The 25,555-nt window shown below is 36.7% G+C and overlaps 1 protein-coding gene across 4 annotated transcripts in view; it reads right to left on the bottom strand.

The window, feature by feature from the left end:
- LOC150099946 (ATP-binding cassette sub-family C member 1-like) overlaps positions 1-25,555 on the bottom strand; it is a 684,487-nt gene that overhangs the window by 276,804 nt on the left and 382,128 nt on the right. For all 4 annotated transcript variants that reach the window (XM_090403130.1, XM_090403131.1, XM_090403128.1 and 1 more), the window contains 2 exons: positions 24,899-25,066; positions 147-343 (listed from right to left, as the gene is read on the bottom strand). In XM_090403130.1, the coding sequence (XP_090259256.1) occupies positions 147-343; positions 24,899-25,066 (365 nt within the window). The remainder of the gene's footprint in view (positions 1-146; positions 344-24,898; positions 25,067-25,555) is intronic.

Below are 25,555 nucleotides of genomic sequence, written 5' to 3' on the forward strand. Positions count from 1 at the left end.
GTATGCACCACATACATATGTATGTATGAATGTATGTACATAAGAAACTTTGCACTCATATGCATTTCATGATAAAAATGCACTCTGCAGAAGGGTTGTACATTATTCATTTGTGCTTAATATTAATAAAATTATACAGAACATACTTGGAATTTTTAGAATCTAATGAACCATCATCTTCTTCATCTGTGTTTTGTTGTTTTTTAATAAACTCAACCAAATCTCTGTTCCTTTCGAACAGCTCTTGATAGGTTCCCTGGTCTTCAATTTTTCCATTATTCAAGATGATAATATGATCAACCTCAGGCAAGAATGATATGTTATGAGTGACAAAAATTCTAGTCTGAAAACAAATAATCTTTATTAGAAATTAATGTAAAGTTAAATAAATATTCTATTAAAAATTCTGAACATTTTTTTATAAATGAAGAGGTCCTGGATTTCTAAATTACACTGGAAAGCCATATAAATTTTAGTCAGTATTGGATTAATACAAGTGTTAATCAATACTTTTTTGCTATCAGATTACAATAATACGAGCATTGTTATAATCTGATTGCAAAATGTTTAGCATTGTGCATTAATACTGTGGTATTATTATTATTATTATTCAGGCCTCCATGGAGTCAAAAGACTCATCATGGGAGGTCCTTCCTAAGAAACACAAAGTCTATCAAGACTCATCGAGGGGAGGTCCCCCCCCGAGAAACACAAAGTCTATCATACCACTCCTTAAACTCACTGACTGTTCTCGCTCTCACCACTCCATCAGGCAACGCATTCCATGGTTCAACCTCCCTCCATGCAAGGAAACCACTCTCACCCTCTTGCAAACAGTTTCCTTTTGTAAAGTATCTAGTCTTTTTTTTTTCTCTTAGAAAACTAATACAAACACCTTAAAAAGAGTTTAAAAGCAGAACTCAAAAAAAAAAAAAAAAGACTACATAAATAGTTAATTCCATTTACTATTTAGGAATGACAACCTTTTGCTTAAGTAAATGGAATTAACACATAAAAACACATAAATAACCGTCAAGCCAATATAGGATAAGGAGTGCAAAATAGCATAGGACTACATCAGCTGCACAGGGAGAACTAGTACTATGCAAAGATTCTGTCATTTTTTGGATAAAAATTTGTTTATTTACAGTCTCGATTAGGAGAGTAATCTCTTATAATGCTACTAACATGCTAAACTTTTTGATTTCCTTCCCTCCCTCCTTCGAATATTAGTTTTCTCCAGTTCAACTTTCATAACAGAAAAATCATCTCCTTCATTAGGGAAAAATCATCTCCCTCAAAGAGGGAGAATTGTGGACATCAGAGAAATCACCTGATTTCTCTGATGTTCCCAATTTGATGTTCACGATTTGAACTGTATCTTAATGCAGTGATCCAGCAAGTAGAGATGGCAAAAGCACTTGTCATCACCAATGGCCTTACACAAATTGTTCATATTATTATTATTATCATTCAGGAGCTCTATGGAGTCACAAGACTCATCATGGGAGGCCCATCCTAGAAAACACAAAGTCTATCATATCACTCCTTGAACTAATTCATCATTCATGCCCTCACCATCCTATCAGGCAATGCATTTCATAGTTCAACCACCCTCCATGAAAAGAAACCCTTAAGACTTCCTTTTGCAATTTCTAGTGATTGGCCCTTGTTCTTACTTCTTCTTCTATCATATGAGAACTCCTCTGTGTCAACCCTGTTGCCTACTAGATAAGTCTAATCACTCTCAAACTTTTTTGATTTCTTCCCAACTAGTGATTCTTCTAAGTATATTATGGATATTAAGGTTTTAGTATGGCATAAAGAGCGTGTACTTTTCCAGTTGATTTGGTGTAAGGTATTGAGAGCGTGATCTAAGAGGCCTGCTTCACCAAAATGGTTATATTTAATGGCTAGAAAGTATTTTTCAGAATTGTATATCCCACAAAAGAAAAAGACAAGATAAAAATAAAAAAGAAACAATAGATCACACAAAAATATGCCAGTACTGTGAAACAATTTCACAAATAGAAGAAAAATAATAATACTAATAGAAGGTGAAAAAAGATGTGATATCAAACATAAAAATAGGCGTAGTACAAAGGACCAGACAGTATTTTTCAGAACAGTACAATCCCTACAAGCACTGTTGAAAATATTATTATGTGGAAGCCAGAAAACAGGAAAAGCAGAAGAAACTACCCCAGAAATACAAAATTTTGAAATAGAAAAAGCAATAATATGAAAAGTAATGATATGCCAAGAGAAGATGGAATTACAACAGGAATGATGAATGCAGCAGGAGTAATATTAACAGAAGAACAAAAAATCTATTTGATAAATGCCTAAAAGAGAACAACCAGAACAACGCTGCATGATACTCTTGTTCAAAAAATTTAATAAGATGGAAAATTACAGACCTATAAACTTGCTGTCACAAGTTTACAAACTGTATACAAAAATAATAATACTATTTATATAATAATACAATATAATATATTATAATTATAAGAGAGGTGTATATGGTGGGGCAGTTTCAAGGAGGCAGAGAATTACAAGTGGCCCCAGTACTGAGTCCCACAGGGCTCAGTACTGGGACCTATATTGCTTAACCTTTATATCAAAGACATTGTCAGTGGATTGCAGGTGGATATTCAGTTGTTTGAGGATGATGTGAAGCTGGGAAGGGTTATTAGTAATAGTGCAGATGTGGTAGCCCTGCAAGAGGATTTGAATAAGCTAGACAGATGGGCAAATGAATGGGGTTTGCAGTTTAATGCAGCAAAATGTAAGGTCTTGAGGTTTGGGACACATTGATGGGACGTTGCATACTCTATTGGAGGAGCTATACTTGAGGAAGTAGGAGAGACAGGAGATCTGGGGTTGATGATTAACAGAAACCTGAAATTTGGGCCACATATTGCAAAGGTGGTGCAGGTAACGCAGAGGATTGCTGCATTGCTGCAATGAGAAAGATGACCTGCAGAGATAAAAGAGTTATCATTCTGTTGTATAAGACCCTGATCAGACCACACTTAGACTACCTGTTCTCAGACTTCGTCCCCAGGATTTGAAGGGGATAAATTAACTGTGGAAAGGGTACAAAGGCGAATAACAAAGATAGTTTCAGGAATGTACAATGTTAGTTATGAGGATCTTATGAGGATTGTTAGTTATGAGGATTATATTGTTAGTTATGAGGAGTTATGTTAGTTATGAGGTAGACTGCAGAGTTTGTCCTACTTTTGTCACATTGATAGATAGAAGAAGGAGAGGTGATATGATTGAGACTTTTAAACTGTTGAGAGGTGGTTTACAGGGTTGACATGGGGAATTCTTTCACTTGGTTGAACAGTGGGAGGGGGTGATGAAAAGGGGCCATCCCTGGGAGTTACGAAAGGAAACTGTGAGCAAGAGGATGAGGTGTGGTTTCTTTGCATGAAGGGTGGCTGAACCATGGAATGCATTGTCTGATAGAGTGATGAGAGCGAGAACGGTCAATGAGTTTAAGGAGTGGTATGATATACTTTGTGTTTTCTAGGAATGCCCCACGATGAGTCTTTTAACTCCATGGAGGCCTGAATAATAATAATAATACTATTGGATGAAACTAAGCCTAATGAACAAGCTGGAAAAGGATTTAGCACAGCTCATTGACCATTTGTACTCTTACGACTCTATCTGGCAAAGCATTCCACAGTTCAACCACCCTCCGTGCAAAGAAACCACTCCTCACCCACTTGCTCAAAGCTTCCTTTTGTAACTTCCAGGGATGGCCCCTTGTCCTCGCTCCTTCCCCCTTTTCTGCCAAGAGAAAGAACTCCCCCAGTGTCCACCCTGTAACTACCCCTCAACAGTTTAAAAGTCTCTATCACCTCTCCTTCTTCTATCCACCAAACTCTGCAATCCACATTCACTCAGCAGATCATCATAATAATATGCATATCATAAGTATAGTCCTGAAATCATCTTTCTTATCTACCTCAGTACCCTCTCTACAATTAAATTATCTATTTCAAATCCTGGTGTCATTGATATAAAGGTTAAACAATACAGGTCCCAGTACTGAGCCCTGTAGGACCTCATTTGTAACCTTCTGCCTCCTTCATATATTGCCCCATCATACACAACTCTCTGAAACCTATCAGACAGCCAATCCTGAATCCAGTTGACTAACCCGACATCTAAACCCATGTGCTGCAACTTAAATACCAGCTTATCATGTGGCACCCTGTCAAATTCCTTTTCAAAATCCAAAAAAAATAGAAGAATATGCTTTTCCCTCATCAACCACTCTTGTCACTTTCCTTCCATTCCCTGCGTACCATTCCCTTGACAAGCCAGGTCAATGGAGCTGTCAGTTCTTTAGCACATTCTCTCAAAATCCAAGGTGAAATTCCATTCAGTCCCACTGCTTTATTTACATCCAGAGTAATCAGTATTTCAAACATACTCTGCTCTTGCACTTCTAAACCTCGAACCTGCCCTATCCCTCTAGTATTAAAACTTACTTCTTCTGGATGAAATACTCCAATTTAAGTGTTCATTGAGTAACTCCACTAATTCCAATTCCTCCATCAGTCACTGTATTCCCATTTTTATCCAACAATGTCATTCTTCCACCATCATTTCTCCTCCTACTGGCCATATAACTAAAAAATTCCCTAGGATTTTCTCTGGATCTTTGGGCCAGTCTCTTCTCATATTCCAGTTTTGACTTTCTTACCACACCATTCTCCTGGTGTCATTCTTATATTCTTCATGCATTTACTCTCCATCCTTCTTCTTATATCTCTTCTATAACCTTTTTTTCACCTGCAGTTCCTGCTTGATATTGTTTGTCATTCACTTTACACCAAATTGTGTTGTTGTGTCGGAAATAACCAGCCCACTGTCAGTCAGCCATTTATTTCGGACCCAACATGAGAAGGTGACTTACGATAAAAACATGCTTATACTTTCAAGAGCAGGAGTGAAGAAATAATAAATGAACTGTAATCAAAAAGGGTATATCAATTTAATTAGCAAGATTGTTATAAAATAGTCCAAATTGTATTCTAAATTCATGCCCAGTATGGAAAAATTATGTTAAAGAAATCAGAATCATATGTCAACCAATCAGCAGAAGGTCAAATCATTACGTAAGAGTCCTCAGTGACACAGCAGAAAAACCATATAGCCATCCGGTAACCTCAACCGTAACAGTTTCGTCAAGAGAGGCATGGACAAAAGAATGTGACATCATCAATACCTGGCGAATCAGGAATAGTCAAGTAGGTGACAAAAGTACTGAGAGAGGGCACTTGCGGATGAAATATAATTAGCCACGTGCACTTTAAATGCACTCTCATGTTCCTGTGTTCTTGTTCGAAGGCCGTGAAAGCTGAGGAAGCTTGTCTCCAGTATCCAGCAACATTCCACGTTGCTGTGGGATCCGTTATGCACAAGATATCCGGCAGAACATCGGCAGACCAGCAGACAGAGCCGTTGGTGAATCTGCTACCAATGTGAGGACAGCGAAGGAAATCCTTCGAGGAGAAAAGAAAGCAACAGACAGCGGAGCGACAAGAGACTCTTGCCACGTCCGAAGAAAACCTGGGATTAAGGAAAAGTCGGTAAGGTGCAGAACTTTTATTTTATGTATGTAACAAGTCATAGAGAAAGAAAGTAAACAAAAGGAGAGAGAACTTTGAGCATAGCCCTGCTCGAGCCATCTAAGTGATCCATTTGGACTAATCGCTGTGATAAGACCTTCCGATGTTAGTTTAATCTCTTGTGTGTAAGAAAGACATTATAGCAAAACAGTTATTAAATGATTCAGTATATGTGATAATGTGTGAAGGCCTTGTTTCCTACAGAGAGCCTACAACTTATATAAGATTTACAAGGAAGAGTTCAGTCCTCTGACTAAAATAGTGACTGTTGATTGAGTGAATGTATCATGTACATTTAGCTAAGATTGTAATATTCAAGAATTGCATAACCACGGGAGCATCACTTAATCCTAATGCTAGATGCAAGAATAAGGATGATTAACTAATGCTCTTGACATAAATTAGATGAGTTTGTATGATAAGAGATATATAAGAGCGGTTTTAATATTTAGGATATTTGAATGACCTATCACAGTAGTAAGAAAATCTATGCATGAATTATTCATTTTATTATTGAGATATAATTTTCTGTAAATATCTTTTGTTTAAATAAATGTATTCTTCTAAACTAAAACTTGTGAATTCTTGTGTTTGACACTGAATTACCGCTTAGAAAAGTTCGGACCTGTACAAGTAAGGAATGTTGTATAAAGAGGGGTAAAAAGGGGAGCCATGACTTCATACCACGTGATCTCTAACCTCAATTGAGTTGTTGCTATAATTAATACCCTAAATCTTAGTATCAGAAACTGGTTTTTGGCTGGTGCAGTCGATCTTTATAAATTTGTCAGGAACTGATTTCAAATACACGTAACTTCTCAAGATATAAAATTAAAATAGGGTATAATAGGATAACAAAATACCCAAAGCCAAAAAGAAAACGAAAAGGGGACGAGTCAATGATGTAACAGTGTCCTCTTCTTCACTCATGGAATACAACTTACTATTGCTGCTAACAAATATTCCTTCACAATTTCCCAAGCACTAATGATATCTCACCCTGCCAATTTCTCCCTCCATGGAACTGCCTCAAGTTGATATCTAAGACTATCATAATCACCTGCCTTATAATTCCACATATGTTTTCTGCTCAGCTCATCATTATCATATTTGGACAATACACACACTATCCTCCCTGTGTAAGTTTTATTCTATACAATCTCAAGCATGAAACTCAGATCTCTTGCTACCCATTTCATTCTAACTATCAAGTCATTCGTGCAGACCAGCACAATCATCTCATCCACCATTTCATCCCGCTTAATTGCCATAGCCACATGACCTGTGGTTCTTCCCTGATCTCCCACTATTCTCTGTAAAACTTCTCCAGCATTGATCCTATAACAACCCCTTACCACCTTATAAGTCTCCATCATATTTCCCCTCTTCCTCCTGTCCCAGACTCTGCAAATTACATCTTCTCAATCTTTCCTCATACTCGACATTCCAGAGGTCAGAAACTACCTTAGTCAGTCTCCTTTGGACCCTTTCCAAACTGTTCATCCTTCTGAAAACCAGGTGACCAAATCTGGGCATAATAGTCCATGTGTGGCCTAATCAAAGCCTTATACAACGGAACAAGAATCCCCTACTTCTACACATCAGTGTCCTCTGCATCATTCCCAGAAGCCTTTGTGATGTCTTCACAATTTTGGTGATGTGTCCCCTAAATTTTAGATCCTTATCCACTATCACCCCCAGATTTCTTATTTCCTCTACCTCCAACAATATATTCTCACCAAGAATAAATTCTGCATCCAATCTTTGTTTTCCAAATTTTAAAACCTTACATTTTGCAACATTGAACTCACATCTCCATTTCCGTGCCCAATCACTCAATCTATTCAAGTCTTCCTGTAACGCCACAACATCTTCACTACATTTTATGGTTCGTCCCAACTTTACATGATCTGCAAACAACTGAATATCTCCATCCAAATCTTCACCTATATCATTAATATACAAGTTAAACAGCAATGGACCTAAAACAGACCCCTGAGGCACTCCACTAGTGACTTTCCTTTTCCTGGATATTGCTCCCCCATACACAACTGTTGATACCTATCAGATAGTCAGTCTCCAATCCAATGCACCAATCTAATATCTAACCCCATCTGCTCTAGTTTGACTGTCAACCTATCATGAGGTACTCTATTGTTGTGTCGGAAAAAGTGATGAGTCATCCCTTTTTTCCCACCCAACATTAAGTTACCTCAAAAGCCAGGGATAAGGACATGCTTGTGCCTCCGGATGGGAAGTGTACCGTACAATGTCCTGAGAAAATGTAAATATCCAGATGTGTAAATTCCAAACTTTGTTAAGATAGCCCATAAGTTTATTAAGATAGTAATTCTGAATGAATTAAAGTAGAAAGTCATGTAGTATTATCAAATAGATATGTATAAGCTAAGTACGAGTATTAAAGCTTGTAAAGACAGTTCGTAGCCACGGCGTCCAATCGGCTGCCGCCGTATGCGTGACGACACCGCCGAGTGAGGGAGCTGCTTCGGAGTATAAAAGTTTCGGTGGGAGTTCGAATCGCTCTCTTATCTCTTTTCTCTCGTCTCTTATCTCCGATCGCTTGTGTCTCGTCTCCGAGGTTCGTCAGCATCAAGCTTCCCGAAGGAGAGCTATGTAGAGCTTGCCGCCATGTGTAGCAAGTATCTCCCCTTGCTATGCATGTTACATCGGTCAAAGCTGCAACTACAATGTGTTCAAACACATAAGGAGAAAGAGCCGCTGATGGAATCTACGTCAGCGTATAAATCTGTGTATGAGTGTTTTCAGTTCGTGTAGAACAAAGGAACAAAGCCAGCCATCAGAGGAGGTACAGTGAACAGATCAGAATACCTAGTCAAAGCAAGAATGGTAAGCAAAGATTTTCTTATATTAATGTAGGATTAAAGTATCCGTGGAATAAAGAAACAGAAGTTAAGAACACACGCTATTTACATGTTGTACCATAAGAACAGTCTGCAATTTGGACACTTGTGTCTACTGTTAAGAAGAAAACGTATTAGGCTCCAGCTGAACAGGAGCCCGGGCTCCGGACTGTTTAAGTGATTTAAGAAAAGTAATGTCATATGATCAGAAAGTAATTAAGTGTTAACAGATATTTTGGGGGAGAGAATTAAGTAGAAATAAGTACTGTTGTCCTAGAGAATTACATGTCAGATTTATTGAATTGTCTAGTGTTTATATGTAATGTTTCATGTATGATATTATCAGGTAACTTAATTGTGAGAGTTTGAAGATAGATATATGTATAGAAGTGAGGAATTTATGTAAGAGAATGTAGTACAGAAGTTTTGAATTTTGATTTATTAAGAAAAGGAACCTAGACTCTATTAAGGTTAAGAATCTAAATAACATGTATACTTGTCTTTGTGAAATAATAAATGTGTTTCTCTTACATAATCAATTGAGTTTGTCATATCTTCTGCTGATTTGAATTACTGTTTGGAAAATTTCGTACCATGCATTTAAAGGGGAAACCAATAGTGATATGAGAATAGGGACCACAACTGCATATATCTTGATCTCTACAATTTTCTTTAAGTATTTTAGATAGTGTATCAGAATTTATTTGCTGGCTGGCGCAGCCTTAATCTATACAAATTTGTCGGCAACTGAAGTCTGATAGCAAGAGATACAAAACTTAATGTTAACTAGTAAGTTAAAAGTTAAAGTAAAGAAAAAGGAAAGTAAAGATATTAACAGTAAATAAAGATAAAACCACAAGAAAAACTGGGATATAACACTATCAAAAGCCTTTGCAAAATCCAAGTATATTACTGTGTATCCTTTTCCTCTGTCCAAGGAAGCAGTCACTTTATTGTAATAAATAAGTAGATTACTAAAACATGACCTCCCTTTAGCAAATCCATAGTGTCCAACAAAGATAATACCATTGTTATCAACCCAACTCTGGATCCTAGTTCTCACAAGCTTCTCCAACAACTTAACCACAACACCTGACACACAGATAGGCCTATAGTATGATGCTTGAGTTCGATCACCTCCTTTATGAAGTAGCACAATCTTGCCCTCCTTAGGAACTTGACCGAGTGTAAGACTCATATTATAAAAATATGTCAAGCAGGCGTCAACTCCCTGGCACATTCTTTCAGAATATGTGGTGATATATTATCAAGTCCCACAGCCTTATTAACATCTAGTTTACTCAACTCCCCAAACACCTCTTACTCACTTACAGTCAGTCTCTCCTCCCCATCATCAACTGCTCTTAATCTCTCCATGAAGTCACATTCACAAGATTGAAAGATCTTTATGAACTGCTCATTAAGTATCTCCCCCACACATTCTGCATCAGCTGTCTTTATACCATTTTCTCCAATCAATGTCATCCTTCCATAAGTATTCTTTCTTTTACTGGCTACATATCGAAAGAATTCCTTAGGATTCTTTTTGGCTTCATTAGCCAACTGCTGTTCATACCTCTCTTTAGCTACCCTCACCAACCAAGTCACCTTCCTTGCTTAGTGTTTGTAGACCTCATGTAATTAGTTATTTCCACTTCACTTATGCTGCCTCCACAACCTTTTTCTCTGTATCGCATGCTTAATCTCTTTATTCATCCATCTCACACCACTTATTTAACCTTCTCATTCTTGTCATACATTTAGACATTGCATCTAGTAAACAGTTTCTGAAAATTTATTTCTCTATTTTGGAAAACCAAAGTTATAAAAAACAACAGATTGATTACAAGCTCACATGTTACAGGAAATGCTGGTTGATTAAAAAAAAAAAGTTAATGTGAAATTTGGCATTGTTTGAGCCTCGCAATATTTTCATAGTCAAGTTGATATGAAGAAGTGGCCAATTGCAGACAATCATTCAAATGATCATTTGTAATTTGGTTTCTTAATTCATTTTTTATGATGGTCATATTTGAAAAAGTGAATTCTGAAAAGTATGTCGATCCGAAACACGACAGAATTTTTCGCGCAATATCAGTTAATATTGGAATTTTTCATGTGCATACTTCCAAATGACTTCATTGTTTATTGATTTTAAATGTAAACTATTGTGAATGTTTATTATATCAAGCTCTACTTCAGTTTGGTTCATATCAAACAGCCCACTAATTTTAATTGAAAATTCTGTGAAGTTCAAGTTTTCTTGAAATGGATTATTGATAAAAGATACAATCATTTCAGTTTTATTAAAATCTTTAAATTTTGAATTTATTTCTTCCTCAACTAATTCTATTTCACAAATAAATTCTTTTAAATCATAGCAAAGCATTTCTTGATTTTGTTCAAAAATTTTAATAAATATGGGAGATGTCTAAATTTGCAGTCATTTATATTTTTCTTTAATGAAAGTAAGTATTGTTGGAAAGTTTTTATTGAACTTAACATGTCAATTAAATTTTTATCTCTACCTTGTAACTCTAAATTTAAATTGCTTAATTTCATACAGAAATCTACTAAAAATGATAAGTGTAACAACCATCTTTATCACTCAATTGAGATAAATATCTCCTTTTTCATCAAGAAAAAATTGTATATCCTTAATTAATACAAGAAATCTTTCTAAAAATTAACTTCTGCTGAGCCAGCGAACATTATTGTACAACAGAAGTTCCCTATCATCATCTGCATTAAATAACCGGCATTGCAGGGCTTTTCCTCAAACAGAATTTACAATTTTAAATGTAATATCCAAAACATCTTTTGTGTTTAATCTTTTACTACACAGTACTTGTTGGTGAATAATACAGTGGTACGTTAAAAAATCTGGATATCTGATCATTTTTACATAATGAAATGAAGCCTGATTTATTACCTATCATTGCAGGAGCACCATCAGTAGTAATAGCCACAAGTTTAAAAAGCGGAAGTTTGTGTTGTTTCACAACTTCATCAAATACCAAAAAGATGTCTTCTCCCCTAGTCCTTCCCAATAATGGTATAATTTTCAAAAGTTCTTCTTTACTTGAATAATCTTAAAATACCATGCGAATAAATACCATTAACTGAGTAATATAAGTAAAGTCGTTTGGTTCATCAAATTGTAATGAAAATGCAACACACTGGTGAATGTCTGACATTAACCTAGTCTGGAAACTTTTCTCCAGCAATCTGAAACCTTGTCTGAGGTCTAGAAGTAGTCTCTCTCTAGCGACATCTCGAACCGAGAAGCTACTTTCTGGAAGCAGGAAACTCCTCTCTCAAGCAACGTGGATCCGGGCATCTGACGGCGACTCTGGACCAGGCGGCCTCCTCTCTGACAACAATTCTGGAACCGGGACCCCTTCTGCTTGCTTCAGTCCCTTTTTATTAGGCCTAATCTGAGACCTCGCATGAAGTTTGGCAACCCCAAAGAATCAGTACGAGTCTTTTATCTTAAGTTTCAAGTTCGGCACGCCTTTTGTTCTCCTCCACTTTCTTTTGATTGTAAGTTACCGGCCATCGGAAAGTTGTTTGAGCTCTTTCTGACTGACTTCAGAGATGTTTACACATAGAGCCTGCAAGCCTTTCTCATACATACAAGTTTCAATAACAATTCTTTCAATTCTTTCTAATGCTGCCATGTACAGCTTCAGCAACAAAAACATTGCCTTTGTTTTTAACATAGGCAATGTTTTTGTTGCTGAAGCTTATTGTTGCTAATTCTTATTAAAGCAGTATATACAGTTAACTTCAAAAGAGTTATTTGCAAAAACATCTAATACAAACTACACCGAGAACAAACAAAGTTAATTTTTTTATGATATTCACATGGGACTTAACCTAAGTAAAAAATCGATGTAATGTGCTTTGAAATATTTAATATTTATAAGCAACAATCGAGTTTTTACACTTTGCTTATAATCATATTCACTTGGCTTGCTGTTTGACTTCCACTGATCCAAGTTAATTCATTTACCTGGACTTATAAGAAAATTACTGATTTGACAATTTTAATGAAAAATAAATGAACAATAGCAATACACTTAAAGTGAATTAAAAATAATACAAAATAATGATAAATAAAATATAATGTTTTCAGTTTTAATTAAATTTGTAAGTAAGGAGGAATACACAAGAGATCGACCAAAAATCGCTCTGCGATTGACAGGTTGAACACCCCTGCTATACTATATAACGAAAACTTATCTTTTTCTTCTGTTCTTCTGAGGAACAGGTCCGACTCTGACCACCTTATGCTCTCAGTACCAAATTATAAAAAGAAAACTTTCATTTCAGTTGAAAAACAAGCAATCCTAATAGTAATGAAGAAACACAGAGTAGGCCAAAATGATTATTATTATTATTATTTTAGTAACCTCCACGGAGTCAAGAGATTCATTGTGGGAGGCCCACATAACCAGCAAGACATCTATCATAATGAGCTTTGAAGTTATTTATAATACCTCTCTATACGGTCCCTCTTTATATGGCTTTTTGCTATAACAGCCCTGTGTATTATGGCTAAGTTTCGATTTACGGCCTACAATTTTTCAATATACGGCCAAAACGTCAGGAAATCCCCTGTGTATGTTTTTTGTCATGTGTTCTAGGCCGGCCTCACCGCTCTGCGCAGGAACGCTAATTGCATTGTCTTGTAGTCGCGCAATCTTCGTGTAGCACATAATTCGTACCTGCCTTCTGTAAACGTGCTCATGAGTAGATGCATTTAGTGATCAGCTTAGTAAATTAGGTAAATCTTCAGTATCAAAAGTAGAAGCGTTTGTTTCTTCTTGCATTCTGTTTCAACTATAAACATTGTTGATAAGTACATAATATGCATTTGTGTAAATACATATTAAAGTGTGTATGTATTCGTGTTGCTATGAAGAGTGTACATTATAACTGTTATTATTATTTGTTTTTTAAATAGAATGCAATATGTATTTGGGGGAAACATGAGCCCAACACGTTCTTTAAATTTGGAAAGTGAAGGAGTTAAAAAAAGAAGCCATAAATCTGTCAATATCAACAAATTTTTCAGAAGCTTCAATATTTGTTGATATATGTAAGGCATTAGGGCTTGCAAAATCTACGGTTCAAACAATTCACGCTAACAAAGAAAAAAGTAATGCACATTCACAGTCAGCTGCACCTTTAAGTGTTTCAAAATTAACATGCCAAAGAAGTAGCAATATGGAAAGAATGGAAAAATTATTAAACATATGGATTGTAGACAACAATCAATGGAGGATGCCAATGAGCCAAATGACTATCCAGGAAAAGGCGAAAAGTATTTTTGAAAATTTGAAGAGTGAAGATGCTAGTGAAGGTCTGGCAGATGAAACTTTTCTAGCAAGCTGCTGTTGGTTTGAAAAATTTAAAAATCGCCATAATTTGCATAATATTAAAATGAAAGGTGAAGCAGCTAGTGCCGATGCCAATGAAGCGATAGCCTATCCAAACATTTTGAAATCAATTAGTGAAAGAGGTGGATACGTTCCTCAATAAGTTTTTAATGTGGACGAAACAGCACTTTATTGGAAACAAATGCCTGAAAGAACTTACATTTCAAAGAACGAAAGGGCTGCATCTGGATATAAGGTGTCCAAAGAGCGATTAACTTTGCTCCTTGGTGTAAATATACCATATTCACACCAAGGAGCAAAGACCAATTCATATACCAGTGTGGTGTGAAGCTGAAACCACGTTTGGTATATGCTTCTGAAAATCCAAGAGCTTTAAAAGGATTGAACAAGAAACAATTGCCCATCATTTGGAGGTCCAACAAAAAAGCTTGGATGACCAAAATAGTCTTTGACGATTGGTTCAAAAATTATTTTTGTCCTGATGTCAAAAAATACTTGCAGGAGAAAAATTTAAGTAAAAATTCTTGCTCCTATTGGATAATGCTCCAGAGCATCCAGTTAACGTATCTGAATTATCTGAAGATGTGGAGATTGAATATCTACCTAAAAAAACAATGGCCCTAATCCAGCCAATGGATCAGGGTGCAATAGCTACTTTTAAGGCATATTATTTACGAAGAACCTTTTGAAAACTTATAAATGAAACCGATGGTGAATCGTTAATTAAAGAGTTCTGGAAAAAATTCAACATCAAAGATGCTGTGGACAACATTATCGAATCATGGAATGAGTTGAAATCAACCACAGTGAACCATGTGTGGAAAAAAATTTGGCTAGAATGCATTACAAGTAATGATTCTGAATTTGAACCCCTTTCTGAAATTAGACAAAATATATTGAACCTAGCAAATGAACTTGGTTTTGAGAATGTGGAAGAACATGATGTAATCAATTTGCTAGATGCTGATACTTTCTAACGAAGAATTAATATAGTTAGAAACAAACCGTACATTTGATGAGGAACAACAGGAGCCAGTTGTTAACCTCATTTAATTAACCTCAATAACAATTAACCTCAAAGGATTTATCGAATGTGCTTACTCATTTCGAACAAGGAATAAACATCCTACTTCAAAAGGATCCTAATGAAGAACGCAGTGCCAAAGTTTCTCGCGGCATTAACACAGTTATTAACTGCTACAAAGAATTGCAAAAAGAAAAGAAAATGGACTCAATACAACAAATGTTGGACAAATTTTTTAAACCGGGTCCTCCGACAATAACAGATGGTGACACTAATGAAGCAATGGCGTGCAATTCATCATCAGACTGATTCGAAAATTAAAAAAACGTTCATTTGTTATTTGTGTTTTATTTCGTATTATTTTATTAGTATTATAGAATTATATTTTTGTTTTTATTAATAACTAATGTAAACAATATTTTAAATGAAATAAAAAATGCATTTTCAACCAAAAATCCAATGATGTTCTCTTTTTTTATAAAATTGGAATGGATCTTACCATTCCAATTTATTTCCATAAAATATATTTATATATTTCCATATAAAGCCGAATTTATACGGCTTTATATGGAAATAAACGATTATACAGCATTTCGCTTTGCGGCCGACTTTCCACGAACGTATCTTGGCCGTATAGTGAGGTATGAGTGTACCTGCATTCACAGTGCACTAAGGCAATACGTTCCAGTCACTAACAACTCTCTACATAAAAAATCTACTCCTCACACACTTCTTCACCACATCCTTATAAAACTTCCATGGATGGCCTCTCATTCTTCCCATCTTAAGATCCACTCTTTTTTATAATTTCTTCTGTATCAAACTGATAGAATCCCTTAACTAACTTGAAGGTCTCTACCATATCATCTCTTTGCTTATCCACCAACCTGTGTAACCCACATTCTCTCAAATGCCCTTCATAACCAACACTCCAGAGTCCTGATGTCACTTTGGTCATTCTTCTTTCAACCCTCTCTAGTGTTTTTACATCATAATGAAAACTAGAGGACCAAATCTGAGCACAATAGTCCATATTTAGTCTGACCAATGCCTAATATAGAGGAACCACCACCACCTTCTTATCCCTACATGTCAATGTACTTTTTATCACAGCAGCAAAACAATGTGCAGTCTTTGCAACACTTGCAATGTGCCCTTGGAACTTCATTCCACTATCTAAAATCATTCAAAGATCCCTGAATCTCATTCTCTTCCTGAAGTAAAGCTCTACCAATACAGTACGTAGCCTTATCTCTCTGTATCTCAAAGAGTAATACCTTGCATTTATTAATATTAAAATTTCAATCCCACTCATTGGTCCAAACTAAAAGTCCATTCAAACCTTTCTGTAAAGAATTAACATCAGCACTACTCCTTATAGTCTACCTAACTTTGCATCATCGGCAAACATTTGAAGATCCTCAGTCAATCCACATGATATATCATTAACAAATAAGTTAAACAGTAGGGGCTAAAGAAGAGAACCATGAGGCATGCCACTGGTCACCTTCCTTTTCTGACACACTGCTCCATCATACACAACTTCCTGGTATTGTTCAGAGAGCCAATCTCTGATCAATATAAATAATATGCTACCTATTCCTATCCTCTGCAGCAGGTATACCAACTTATCATGTGATAATCTATCAAATGCAGAGTCCACAAATATCACTGTACATGATTCTCTCTTATCCAACACGTTTGTCACCTTATATTTCAATCCCGTATGTGAGAAGTGTCGGGATAGGCTGGAGCGTTTAGGAATGGAAGCTGACATCGGGACCGTAGCGGAAGAACTTAGGCGGGAGTTTATGAAAATGAAAAATGACCTTCATCTTCTTCATGAGGAAGTGGAAGTGATCGGTAAGGAGATACTGGAAGTTAAAGCTGAGTTTAATGTGTTAAACAGAGAAATTAGGACTATAGAGATTACTTTAGCTGAAGTAACTAGAACAGGATTACGTATGGGTGAGTCTTTGGTGAATGATGCAGTAATAAATAGTATGGGAGTAATTGGGAGTCAACAAAATAAAACCACAAGAGGCCAAGAAGAAACGAGATGTCGTGAGAGTGGGAGAGTAAGTAATAGAGCGTTGAGTAATGAAATGGGGAGTCATGTTGAATAGCGTAGAAAATGAGACCATGAGTGATGCTTGTGTGGACTTGAATGAAGTTAAGAGTGGTAAGATATATGGTGATTCTGTGATTAAGGGTATGGAGAGTGGTATGCATGAGGAGTGATTGGCTGGTGGGACAATAGAAAGAGTGGCTTTAGCAATAAGGAGAGGGCATGAAGCAGACAAGATGATAGTTATGGTGGGTACAAATGACCTGAGTGGTGATATAAATTGGGTAGGAAAAGATTTAAGAACATTGTTAGATATTGTGAAGAGGAAAAGTGTCAATGGGAGGATAGTGAGTGTGTGCTGCCTCGTTTTGACAATTCAGAGTTAAGTAGACGAGCGATGATAATGAATGATATGATTGCAAGAATGTGCAGAAAAAGAGGTCTGGAGTTTGTTGATGTTTGGAGTGTGTTTGAAGGAAAAAGGCAGTTGTATGCTAGAGATGGACTGCATCTTAACATGGAAGGACATAAGCGATTGAAGATGTTATTGTTTTCTGAACAGGTTGAAGTTATTGGGCAGGGAAACTAATATTGAAAAGGTTGAGTGTAAGAGAGAGAAACTTTAGCACTGATTGTGTACTTATTGATCCTTATAGGCAGAAGAGAGGGGATAAAAATTGGCATAGGACTACGGTAGTTAGTGACTTATATATCAGTTCTAAAGCCGGTACAAGATCTAGAGGGAATCTGCAATTTTTGTATACCAATGCTAGAAGCATTCGAAATAAGAGAGAAGAATTTTTGGCATTAGTCAGTGAAATCTCACCAAAAGTTGTAGGCATTAGTGAAACTTGGCTGTCAGCAGAAGATGTGGTCACTGGAATTGAATGTGATGGGTACAGTATTTTCAGGGAGGATAGAGAAGATAAAACAGGAGGAGGAGTACTGTTGATGATAGCTGATGTGTTGCAGCCTAAGAAAGTAGTATATCATGATGATAGACATGTGAATGAGAGTTCATTTGAGGCAGTCTGGTGCGAAATAGTGACCAACGCAACCAAATATACAGTTGGATGCTGCTATAGGCCAGGGAGTACGGGGGGAGATATTGAATTCATGCATCAGCAACTTAGTGCAATGAGTGAAGGCTTAGTGATTATTATGGGGGATTTTAATTATGGTGATATCAATTGGAAGGAGGAAATATCACGTAGCAAAAAGGAAATGGAGTTCATACATCTTCTACGAGATAATTACTTGAAACAGCACGTAACTGAAGGGACACGTGGTGTGAGAGTGTTGGACCTGGTTATTGGTTCAGAGGTTATATGCATAAGTAAGGTGTCCTCGTTACCTCCAGTTGGTGAAAGCGATCATGTGGTATTGACTTGGGAGGTTGCAAAATCTGTGGATTTTTCTATTAAGAAGGGGTATGTACGGAACTACAGGTTAGGCAATTATAACAAGCTTCGGAGTGAGCTTGCAGCCATCCCATGGCAGAACATATTGCAAGGGAAAGATGTTAGCAGTGCTTGGGATAAAATCAGCGGGTATCTGAGGAAAGCAATATCAGATTGTGTCCCCATGGTCAGGAGGTCAAACAAGGCAGGCATTAGATGGATGAGCAGTAGTATCAAGCTTGAACTGCAAAAAAAGAAAATGTTATGGAGAAAGGCGATCAGGACAACCATGAGCAGTACAAGGCTCAAGCTAGGAAGGTTACCAGCATAGTAAGAAAAGCTAAATCAGATTATGAGAAGACCTTAGCCAAAGAGATCAAGGGTAATCCCAAAGAGTTCTTCCGCTATGTGGCAAGTAAGAGGAAGAATGACTTCGGAAGGATAACCTTAGTGGGTGCTGATGGTATTGAGGTGACAAAATCAGAGGTAATAGTCGAGTTACTGAGTGATCACTTTTCAAAAGTCTATCACCCAAGTGAGGATATCTCTATACCTATAGCAATACCTAATGTGAGAATTGAAGCTAAAGAATCAGAGGTATTAAATATATTGCAAAACTTAAATGCAAACACTGCGGTAGGCTTAGATGGAATATCAGCTCGGGTGTTGCGTGAATGTACAAATGAATTGTCAACCCCTCTTACCTGGATATTTAATTTAAGTTTGAACTCTGGTATGGTCTCTAGGGAGTGGAAGTTAGGCAAAGTGGTTCCTTTGCATAAAGGTGGCTCTAAAACAGCGGTATTGAATTACAGACCAATCACCATCTCAGGAGTAGTGGTAAAAGTATTGGAAAAGTTGATTAGAGACAAAATTCAAGAATGGGTGGATCAGGATATGATACTCTATAGAGGCCAACATGGTTTTGTTAAAGGTAGATCCTGCCTTAGCAATCTATTAACTATTCATAATAGAATAACATCTGAGTTGGACAAAGGAACTGGCTACACAGTGGTACTTCTGGATTTTGCTAAGGCTTTTGACAGGATACCCCATAGAACACTGTTACGCAAATTGGAGCAGATGGGAATGGATATTAAATTGGTGATATGGATAGGAGAATGGCTCAGGGAGAGATACCATAAGGTGGTGTATGGAGCAGCCGAGTCCAGAATGAGGCAGGCGACCAGTGGTGTGCCTCAGGGCTCTGTGCTTGGGCCAATGTTGTTTAATTTGTATATAAATGATATAGGAAACGGCTTAAAGGGAGATATTCAGTTGTTTGCTGATGATGCAAAGTTGTGTAGTGCAATAAAAAATCAAGCTGATGTTGAAAGTTTGCAGGAGGATTTAAATAAGCTGGTAAAATGGGCAAAAGAAAATGGATGTCAGTTCAATGTGGAAAAGTGTAAAGTCATGCATTTTGGGATTAAAAGATTACCAGCTGTGTACTACATCGATGGAAAGGTACTCCAAGAGATTGATGAGGCTAGGGACTTAGGGGTATTGGTAGATAGGGAGATGAAGTTCAGAGGACACATTGCTAAGGTGTCCAAGATTGCACATAGGATTACTTGGTTGTTGAGGAACACACTGACATCCAGAGATAAAGAGGTTATTATTCCCCTTTATAAAGCATTGATACTTCCACATTTGGATTACTGTGCTCAGGTCTGGTCACCTGGATTCCTTGGAGATGAGGAGGCTGTGGAGAGATTACCAGCTGTGTACTACATCGATGGAAAGGTACTCCAAGAGATTGATGAGGCTAGGGACTTAGGGGTATCTGTAGATAGGGAGATGAAGTTCAGAGGACACATTGCTAAGGTGTCCAAGATTGCACATAGGATTACTTGGTTGTTGAGGAACACACTGACATCCAGAGATAAAGAGGTTATTATTCCCCTTTATAAAGCATTGATACTTCCACATTTGGATTACTGTGCTCAGGTCTGGTCACCTGGATTCCTTGGAGATGAGGAGGCTGTGGAGAGGGTTCAGAGAAGAATGACCAAGTTGGTGAGTGATATAAAAAATGCTCCCTACATTGATAGATTGAGAGCTTGTGGATTGCAGAGATTGGTTGATAGGCGAAGAAGAGGGGATATGATAGAAACATTCAAATTACTAAAAGGTTTTTATAGGATTGATGCAGGGGAAATGTTTCAGCTGTGTGATAGTGATGGAAGAACAAGAGGTCATCTCTGGAAATTAAAGAAGAGTGTGGTTAACAAAGGTGTCAGAACAAGGTTTTTTGCCTGGAGGGTGGTGAATGAGTGGAATTCATTGCCTGACTTAGTTGTGAGCTCTTCGTCTGTAAATGAATTCAAGAAGAGATATGACAGATATTGTTTTGCTAGTTTGGGTCTCCCGCGATGAGTCTACTGACTCCATGGAGATACCCGTAATAATAATAATAATAATAATAATAATAATATATTATTATTATTATTATTACACACTCCATGCGGTCGGCAGACTCACATTGGAAAGTTCATTGAACTGACAACATATTTATCATAATGAATTTTAAAATCCTTAACACTCCTTGCAATAACAACATATTCTGGTAGTGCATTCCATTCAGTGATAATTCTCCATGTAAAAAATGTACTCTTCACACCCCTCTTCACCATACTGTTACATAAGTTCCTGGGATGGCATCTGGTTCTTCCCCTTCACCTTCTACTTTTTTTACAAACCCCTCTAGATTCATCTGATAAAATCCTCTCGCTTACTTAAATGTCTCTATCATATCACCTCTTTTCCTCCTATCTGCAATCCACATTTCTTCAACCTTTCTCCATACCCAGCATTCCAAAGTCCCGATATTGTCTTCGTCACTTGTCTCTGAATCTTCTCCAATGTTTCCACATCACACTGAAAACCAGTCGACCAAATCTGAGCAAAATAGTCCAAGGGTGGTCTGACCAATGTTTCATACAGCAGTGGCAAAACCACTTCTTTATCCCTACATGTTAGAGTATTTCTTTGCAGCACTTGCAATATGCCCTCTAAACTTCAGTTCACTGTCAACCATCATTCCTAAGTCTCGAATCTTATCTGCTTCCTGCAGTACAGTACCAACAATATAGTACACAGCCTTATATTTCTGCACTCCAAAATGCAACATCGTGTACTTATTAATATTAGAATTACAACCCCACTCCTTTGTCCAAGTCAAAAGTCTATTCAAGTCTTCCTGAAGGGAATTAACATCAGCAGTGCTACTTATAGTTCTCCCAAACTTTGCATCATCAGCAAACAACAGAAGATCCCCAGTCAGTCCACATGATATGCATCATTTACAAACAAGTTAAACAGCAATGGCCAAAGAACAGAACCCTGGGACACACGCCACTAGTTATCCTCCTTTTTTAAGCACTGCTCCATCATACACAACTTGTTGATATTGTTCAGACAGCCAATCACTAATCCATCTAACAAATATACAGGGTGGCCATAAAATAACTTTCCCTCTTTGGAGTCATCTGTAGCTGAAACCAATAAACGGAATGAGATCAAATTTTATACTGAGACTTTTGAAGGCATGGGAAGGATTTCGAGGAAATCGATTTCCACAAAAAAAAGATTTAGTACCAAAAGTCGCCGATAGGAGGAATTTTGGTGCTGGCAGAGCCAAAAGCAGTCAAATATTTGAAGTAAAAAGGATTATGCAAATTTTATTGTACGTACTTGAAAGCAGTGCCACCAATTCCACTTAAAAAGGGATTGGGAACGTTCAGGCAGTTATTTGAATGACTGTCGGGTTATCAGTCAGTTCTTTCCGAAGTCATGGCCGCCTCGATCCCCGGGCATCACTCCATGTGACTTTTCGCTTAGGTATTTGAAATCCATTGTGTATGTTGATGGCATTCCCAATTTGCATGTCTTGAAAGAGAACATAAAACAGGCTGTTATGAATATCCAATCCAACTCCTTATGCTCAGCTGTAGAGCATGTCACACACGGGATGCAATTTGTTGTACACAAAGGTCAGCACATTGAAAATTGTGTATGTGGTCCAGTGGACCCTGATTCTGATGAATAAAACATTATTTCCTGTGAGTTCAATCACTTGATTAATTTCTGTGTGTCTTGCAAGTTGTTGTTTTAGTTTAATTATTATTATTATTATTATTATTATTGTAACGCACCACATATTCAGCTAGAATGAGTGATGCGGCTGTCACTTACACCATCAAAATGTTATTATTCCATTTTATCTGTCTTTAATATAATTATCCACTTATTTTCAGCTCCGCCAGCACCAAAATTTCTCCTATCGGCGACTTTTGGTACTAAATCTTTTTTTTCGCAGAAATCATCTCCCCATGCCTTCAAAAGTCTCAATATAATTTGGTCTCATTCCATTTATTGGTTTTAGCTACAGATACTTCCAAAGAGGGAAAGTTATTTTATGGCCCCTGTATTATCTATTCCCATCCTCTTCAGCTTGTACACCAACTTATCATGTGGTAATTAGCAAAAACTTTTGCAAAGTCCAAGAATATCACTGTATATGATTCTCCCTTATCTAACACACTTGTTACCTTATCATAAAATGCAATTAAATTGCTAAAATAAGACCTATCCTTTACAAAACCATACTGACCATTAACCAAATCCTGTATGCTATTTCTAACCAATCTCTCCAACACCTTGACTACAACTGCAGTTATACGGACTGATCTAATATGGGAGACTTCAGTCCTAAGAATTATGCTTATGGACCAGTATTTTGCTTTCTTTCCACTCCTTAGGAACCTTGCTCATGGCAAGACTTTCATTAAATAGCCAAGTAAAATATTGAAGCAAAAGTTGACAATCATTTAACTTCACAACATCAAGAAACAGACATAAGGTCTGATAGTTAATTACTAAAGAAAGAGTCAAAAAGGCATCATTTCAGTGATGTAAAATTATTATTATTATTCATCACACAAGGAGTCTGTAGACTCATCGAGGGAAAAGGTTGCAAAAGTTGACACACAAAAAATGAAGCAAAAGTTGACAATCATTTAACTTCGCAACATCAAGAAACAGACATAAGATCTGATAGTTAATTCCTAAAGAAAGAGTCAAAAAAGGCATTTATTATTATTATTATTCACACCTCCAAGGAGTCTGTAGACTCATCGAGGAAGGACGCCTACTGTACAACTTTCTGTCTTGACCACTACACCAAACCTCTACTACCAATCATCTACTTCCCACCACCACAACAACAACTAGTATTTTTTGTCTATAAATTGAGTGTGTTCTGAAGGGCCGTTTTTTCTGTATGTGGGATGAAAAACCCAAGTTTCAGGAGAAAAAACCTTGCTACCTCCATATGAAATCAGCTAACTCACCTTGGATTGAAAAAGTCCATATAAAGATTCCTCCTGTCACGATGAGGATCGAACTTAGAACTTTTCCAATTGCGCTATGGGGGGCTCTACATCACATAGTCAAAGTGGATATTAAATCCAACATTATTTTAAGAGCTGAATGTTTTAGAAACTATGAAAGTTTTATAAATTGATCTGAGAGCTTAAGAGAATACAATCCTCAGCATCCCCTAGTTGCCTAAGCTTGGACTACTTAAAAGACATGAGCACTGCCCAAGCTTCCATATATTCTGATCTGCTCAAGAACAAGCACTAGAAACGAATACAATAAAAGCAGAGTGAAAAGATCCATAACGATGGCAAATGTTGGTCCACTGTCTCTTCTTTATCTCTGCAGAGATAAAGAAGAGACAGTGGACCATCTAATTAGTTCTTGTAGCAAGATTGCCCATACAATCTATAAACAAAGGTATGATCTGTTATAAACAAAGGTATGATCTGTTAGCAAAAGCTTTATACTGGAGCTTATGCAGGAAATATGGGTTCCCAACTTGCAAAATCCTTTGGTATCACATAGTTGAAAATGAAAATGCCAAGATATTATGGGACTTTAAAGTTCAGTCAGATAGACATCTTGAATATAATATGCCAGACATCACTATAGCCAAACAAGAGCAGATGTAGTTTATTGATGTTACAATACCTGATAATAGTAGAGTTGAAGTAAAATTGCATGAAACACTGACCAAGCATAGAGATCCAGAGATCGAAATTCAATGACTTTTGCAGCAAGAAAACACCAACTACCATCCTAGCTGTCATCATAGGGGCATTAGGAGCAATATTTATGAGACAAGAACATTTATGAAACAGCTGAAAAAGTTGTGCCTCCCAGATAAAACATGATCTCAAATCCATAAAAAAAAAAAAGTCGCTTTTAGGGACATCTCCCATTTTATGACAATATCTAGTTGATAGGCCTTTGAATAAGGTCTGAATTGGACTCATTTGATAGTCAAAGATTTCATTGTTCTGTTTCATGTTTCTTGTTACTCTGACTGTAAACTCTGTTAATTGAATATACAAATTAGAAAAAAAAATAATAATATTTTATTAGAGGTAAAATAGATACCTTTTGTTTTAGAAGACCAAAAGGTCCAATTACTTTCTGAAACAGATGAGTTGCTACATGAGCATCAACAGCACTCAGGGGATCATCAAGCAAATAAATATCATTATCCTGATAAACTGCACGTGCAAGACTCACTCTTTGTTTTTGACCGCCACTCAGATTAATACCCTATTAATAAAATTCATTAAACTTTATGACAGGTAGCAAATTAATGACATGAAATAAATTTTTGTATACTGTTATCATTTTGAAAACTCATTTACAATATGCTATTGATAGTATTATAAAGGCTATCTACGTATTTGTCTATTTTTAATTTACTGAATTTGACCACTACTCAATAAACTTAAGCATTAACTCACAGACACCTGTAACCAACAAGAAACAGTAACAGTTATTTATATTTCAGAACACACTGAGAATGATGCACTATTTAACTTTCTGTAATTCCATTAAAAAATATTATAGCTCTGCAAAATACTAGAGAACAACCATTATTTTTAGAGCACATGTGTCTAAAAAATATTTCCTGAATTTGTTTATGTACACTATGGCTCAGGTAATTTTCAGATTATTTAACAGCTAAGGTGTTAACAGAAGATCTATCATAGACATGGTTGTTAGGTTACTAGTTAGTTAATTATGGTGAATCTAATG

Source organism: Typopeltis vanoorti, chromosome 13 (assembly GCF_054136105.1).
Source record: "Typopeltis vanoorti isolate ZY-2024b chromosome 13, IOZ_Tvanoo_1.0, whole genome shotgun sequence".
In the NCBI taxonomy this organism is placed as follows: Eukaryota; Metazoa; Arthropoda; class Arachnida; order Uropygi; family Thelyphonidae; genus Typopeltis; species Typopeltis vanoorti.